Source organism: Glycine max, chromosome 5, assembly GCF_000004515.6.
Source record: "Glycine max cultivar Williams 82 chromosome 5, Glycine_max_v4.0, whole genome shotgun sequence".
NCBI lineage: Eukaryota > Viridiplantae > Streptophyta > Magnoliopsida > Fabales > Fabaceae > Glycine > Glycine max.
Window position 1 is genome coordinate 5,314,375 of NC_038241.2, and position 5,108 is coordinate 5,319,482.

A 5,108-nucleotide genomic window follows, 5' to 3' on the forward strand; every position below is an offset into this window, starting at 1 on the left:
TTAAATTATAAAATAAGTTAGGTATAATTACAAATATATTTTTACTTAGTTTTCAACATTACAAAATTTTCTACTTACTCAGTTTCTTTACTTTTGATTATTTTTCTTATTGTTTTGGGAGTGAAATTGGGTGAAAAAGAGCATAGAAATAGAAAAAGGAAATAAAAAAGATAAAGAGATAAAATAATAAATGTAAAAAATGATATAAGAGAAAAAGAAAAGAAAGATAGGTATTGTCAATCAACAAAACATAAACAATTGTGAACAAAAAGAAAATAAGGTGGTATACAAATGAGAGGAAGAAAAGTAGGGAAATGATAATGATTTTCCTACTCCTTCCTATAAAATAATTTAATCTCTTTGACGTTTCAACCCATCCCTTCTTGGCTAGTTCTCTCACACACACTCTATAAATACCCCTGTGGATAAACTTCCCTTGTTCTTATTTGTTACTACTACCGCTTTGCCTTCATACTTAACTCAATTCTAGTTTTGTAGAGAGAAGAAAAAAACCAACCACTCTTTTTCTTTCATTTGCAATTTCTGTGTCACCAATCATACACACAATGTCGGCTTACAGAGACGAGGATCCCCGTCTTCATGGCATCAAAACTAAGATTCGTGTTGTCCCTAATTTCCCCAAACCTGGTTTGTTACTGTGCTTTCTTCCCTTCTTATTTTTTCTCATCCACTTTGTCCTCTTTCTTGGTTTCGTTTTTGTGTTTCTCAACCTGTTCAACTTGAGAAAGGTTGTAAGAGTATTACCTTTTTTGTTCATAGTTTAGATTACACATACTGGTTGGAACTTATAACACCAGAAAGATAATACTTTTTTTTTTCGCAATTCTATGGTTTATTTTTCTCTTTGTTGTTAGCGTAAGATTTAAGAAGCTTTGTTGAGCACATGGGACTTTGATTTTTTTTCTTTTCTTTTTTGTTACAGTTTTTGTTTTGTAAATTTCTCAACTTTCTTATCATCTAGGAAAAGGGTCATATCAGATTTCTTCGTGGTGTTTTTTTTGTGTCTATTTTTGAGTTTGCTTGGCATGCTAATTGTTTTGTTGCAATGACAGGTATTATGTTCCAAGACATTACTACTCTGTTGCTTGATCCCAGGGTCTTTAAGGACACGATAGATTTGTTCGTTGAGCGATACAAAGGCAAAAACATTTCTGTTGTTGCAGGTAAAAAATAGAAAAACGTTGATCTTTTGGGGTAAGAAAAAAAAGTTGTGAAACCTAAATATGATTATATGAACACTTGATGTGAAATTTTTTTTTTAATAGAAAAATAAAAAAGGCCCCAGGACTGGAGTTATGAGCTGAGTTATCACTCAGGTCAGTTTATAAGTGGTGGGGTCCACACTTATGAGAAAGATAGCCAGAATATGCAGATGCTCTATAGTCTATAGTATGACGTAACATTAGTTTCTGGCTGTCTTTTTGAATGCATTTAAGGGACACATTGTGGAATGGAAGTGACTGTGGGTTTTGAGAGTGATTTTTGGTTTGACTACGAGTTTTGGTTAGTGGGAGTGCCATTGATTGCTTTCTGAAATCTCAATGAATGAAATGAGTCTTTTTTTTAATATTATTTTCTTTTTGAATCTAGCTAATTAATATCTTAACGTAGGAGAAAAATATTTATTAGGTAATTTTTTTATTTAAAAAAATTATAAATAATAATTTTTTATTTGTTAATAAAAATATTTTTATTTTAATATCCTTAACACCCTAGATAACATTTTTCTTTCTTTTTTCAATTTCTCAAGTTTTATTGGGTCACCTTCTTTCCTCGTGAACATGAGCTTGGATCCAATTTGCATGGATAACCATTGGTGAAAATTTTCCAACTTGAGGGAAGTGGACCCATATTAGGGGTGTGAAAAAAAAAAAGGATTCGAATTGAATGAATCAGAATCTAAACTAAATTGATTTTTTTCTTAAAAAAATAAATATACTATTTTATAAAATCAATTTGGTTAATCAAATTGTTTTAATTGAGTTGATTTTTATTTAAATAATTTTTTATTTTAAAAAAAATTCAAAAACTAGTTTAAAAATCAATTTAAATTTGATCTGATTCTTAAAATCAATTTAAAACTGATTAAAAATTAATTCAGTTTAGAATTATTTTTTTAAAATCAATTTGATTTTGAATTGGTTTCTAAATCAATTTAACTAGTTGAACATATAAAACCCAACGTGAAACTTATTTCCCGAAAAAAGTACTCATCTTCCTTCAGATGCTGAAGTGACCGGTTAAAACATTTCCAAACCAGTGCTGTTCAATTTTTTTATCAAATTAATTTTTACACACCCCTAACCCACAAACCACATGATGCGAGTTTCGATTGGGCCCTTTTTGTTCGGCTCCATTATATTTGTGGGTGGGTTTTCCGTGTCACTGTTGGGTCAACTTGGGTGCCGAATTCTTAAATCTTGATAAAATTCGGATGTCACTAGCACCTGAAAATGACGAACTATCAGTAGTTCTATAGCAGTTTGCCTTTTTAAAAGAAAACAAAAATTGTCTACATATAATTCTGTTTCGGCTTTTACTTTTTTTAAAAAATTTATTTTGGGTCCAACCTTGGCTGATGATGTGCTCGAAATTTGTATTTTATGTGCAGATTTCATGTGTAGTGATTAGTGAAATACTTTAGATGTTTAGGAAAAAATAAAATAAAATACTTCTGATGTTGATGCACTGCATGCCCCGGAAAACATGGGCACTTCATTTGCGCTTTAACCAGGTATAAGGTACATGTTGTGTATGTCTAGGTACTTATCAAAAATATTTTTTTAATAAATAAATGGATACGGAGCTTAGGATTAAGGTACATGTTGTGTATTAAGGTACATGTTGTGTATGTCTAGGTACTTATCAAAAATATTTTTTTAATAAATAAATGGATACGGAGCTTAGGATTAAGGATTGGCTTGGGGTAGATTAGGTTCGTCTTGTGTATCATTTTTCTCTAAAAAAATAAGACAGCTATTAAGTTAAAATTAGGAGGCTTTCTCTTTTTCTTTCAATTTTTTTGTTGGTTTTTGTTTTCCTGTTCAATCAAATTCATTTACCTTTACTTGTGAGATATGAGTTTATTATTTTCTGTTGTTATAAATATTTTTACATGAACTTACGGATATTTTATTTTATATATGTTATCTTACAAAATTGATGCTTTAAAAATTATATTAGTATATTCGTACCTTTAATTTTTTAAGATTGTCATGTTTAGTACTCGTATCCATGTCTATGCAACATACTTTTTCGTACTCGTACCCATTTCACTGATTTATATTTCTGATTAGAAAATGAAGCACATCACCGAATTGGGTAGACTTTTTTTTTTTTTTTTTTGTCTTTATGTGTGTCCATTTTGGTCTTTGTTTATGTGAATTTTTGCCGTCATTTTACTTTTGTGAGACCATCTGGAAAGCTTTTGTTCAATTAGTCTATGCAGGATTTCTCTTTTATGTATAATAATTTGTAGTTGTTGTATAATAATTTGTAGTACATATTACCGATTGACATTTTAGCCACACACTGATTTTGTGGCCTGGTTGTTGGAATTGCTTGTTAGTAAAACACAATCATTAACTATTTAATGTGTGGATCAACTAGTGTGAGGTTTTACCGCTTAATTAGTAATATCAGATATATAAGTCACATATACAATTGCATTAAATACTTGAAGAGAGTTTTTTTGTTTATAATAATTTTATTAGGCTTAAACATGATTGCTACTTGTGATTTATAATAAGAATCTAATGTTTCTCTCACCATTTTGAATAACTAATAGGTCCTTTTTTTTGGCGACTTGAGGTTTGGTATACCTTAGTGTTACTTTTTGAGTTGTTAATGAGTGACACTACTTGACACACCGACAGTATTTAATGCCAACATTGTTTGGTGTCATGGTCATTTCTAATTTTCTTTCCTTTTCCGGATCCTCCATCATTCTCATTTTCACATCTACTTAATGCATCTTAATGGCAGTGTAGGTTTTGCGTTGACTACTTTTGGTGAGTTCCCTACTTTGCTGTTGAAAGCAATGTAGAATGATACAACAAGTTTTGGTAAAAGGAAAGTTCAAATATTTGTGCCATGATGCCATCAGATTGAAAGTAAAACTTGTTACATGTTGTATCATTCTACATGACATGAGCGGACATTGGTCAACAGAACTTTCTATGATGCAATTATTAAAAAAATATATATAAGAATAATCATTGGATCCTTTTGGTCATATGTTTAATTAATTGATAGTAGCTCTGATAGAAATTGGCAGTTTCTCAGAGTCACCTGCTATAGCACATAATATTTGTCCACAATCTAGTGTTCTTAAAAAAGTTAAAATGAATTCCTTCTCTGTTTTGTAGGAATTGAAGCTCGGGGTTTCATTTTTGGTTCTCCCATTGCACTGGCAATAGGAGCAAAGTTTGTACCATTGAGGAAACCGAAAAAATTGCCTGGTTTGTTGTGATTCTTAATTTATAGAAACATGAAATCATAAATTATGTCACGTATTATTATTGACACAAGTGCTTGTTCTCTCAGTTCCTGTTAACAAAAGGTTGCTTTGGTGGCAGGCAAAGTTATTTCTCAAGAGTATATTCTGGAATATGGAAGAGACTGTCTTGAGATGCATGTTGGAGCTGTTGAACCTGGTGAGCGTGCTTTAGTTGTTGATGATTTGATTGCAACTGGAGGAACACTCTGTGCAGCTATGGACTTACTAGGTAAGTACTTGTACAAATTCTAATATAAATTGAGAATGGTTATGTTTAGATCAGCAAGGGATATGCAATGTACTCCTTTTAAGGCTTGAGCAAACGCTCCCCTTGAGCTAGACAGCTAGTTTATACTTTATAGGTTGAGTTAGGCTCAATCCACTTCTAATAGGTTATATAACAGTATGCCATTGTTCTGGTTCTCTGTTAGGGTTACTTAATTGTTCTATTCAAGGGTAGCTTAGCCTGAGATTGTTCAGGTAAACTGCATTTTGCATTCTAACCAACCATAAACAAATATAATTTTCGTAAATTAGTAATCAGTAGTAATGTTTTATTTATTGAATATGATTTATGAATCAACGTATC

The 5,108-nt window shown here is 31.1% G+C and overlaps 1 protein-coding gene across 1 annotated transcript in view; it reads left to right on the forward strand.

The window, feature by feature from the left end:
• The first annotated feature begins 287 nt into the window (after positions 1-287).
• The window catches only part of LOC100790431 (adenine phosphoribosyltransferase 4), a 6,190-nt gene continuing 1,369 nt past the window's right edge, over positions 288-5,108 (forward strand). Inside the window, exons 1-4 of the mRNA XM_003525758.5 lie at positions 288-648; positions 1,074-1,184; positions 4,389-4,481; positions 4,599-4,748. Coding sequence (XP_003525806.1) covers positions 567-648; positions 1,074-1,184; positions 4,389-4,481; positions 4,599-4,748 — 436 coding nt within the window. The 5' untranslated portion in view covers positions 288-566. The remainder of the gene's footprint in view (positions 649-1,073; positions 1,185-4,388; positions 4,482-4,598; positions 4,749-5,108) is intronic.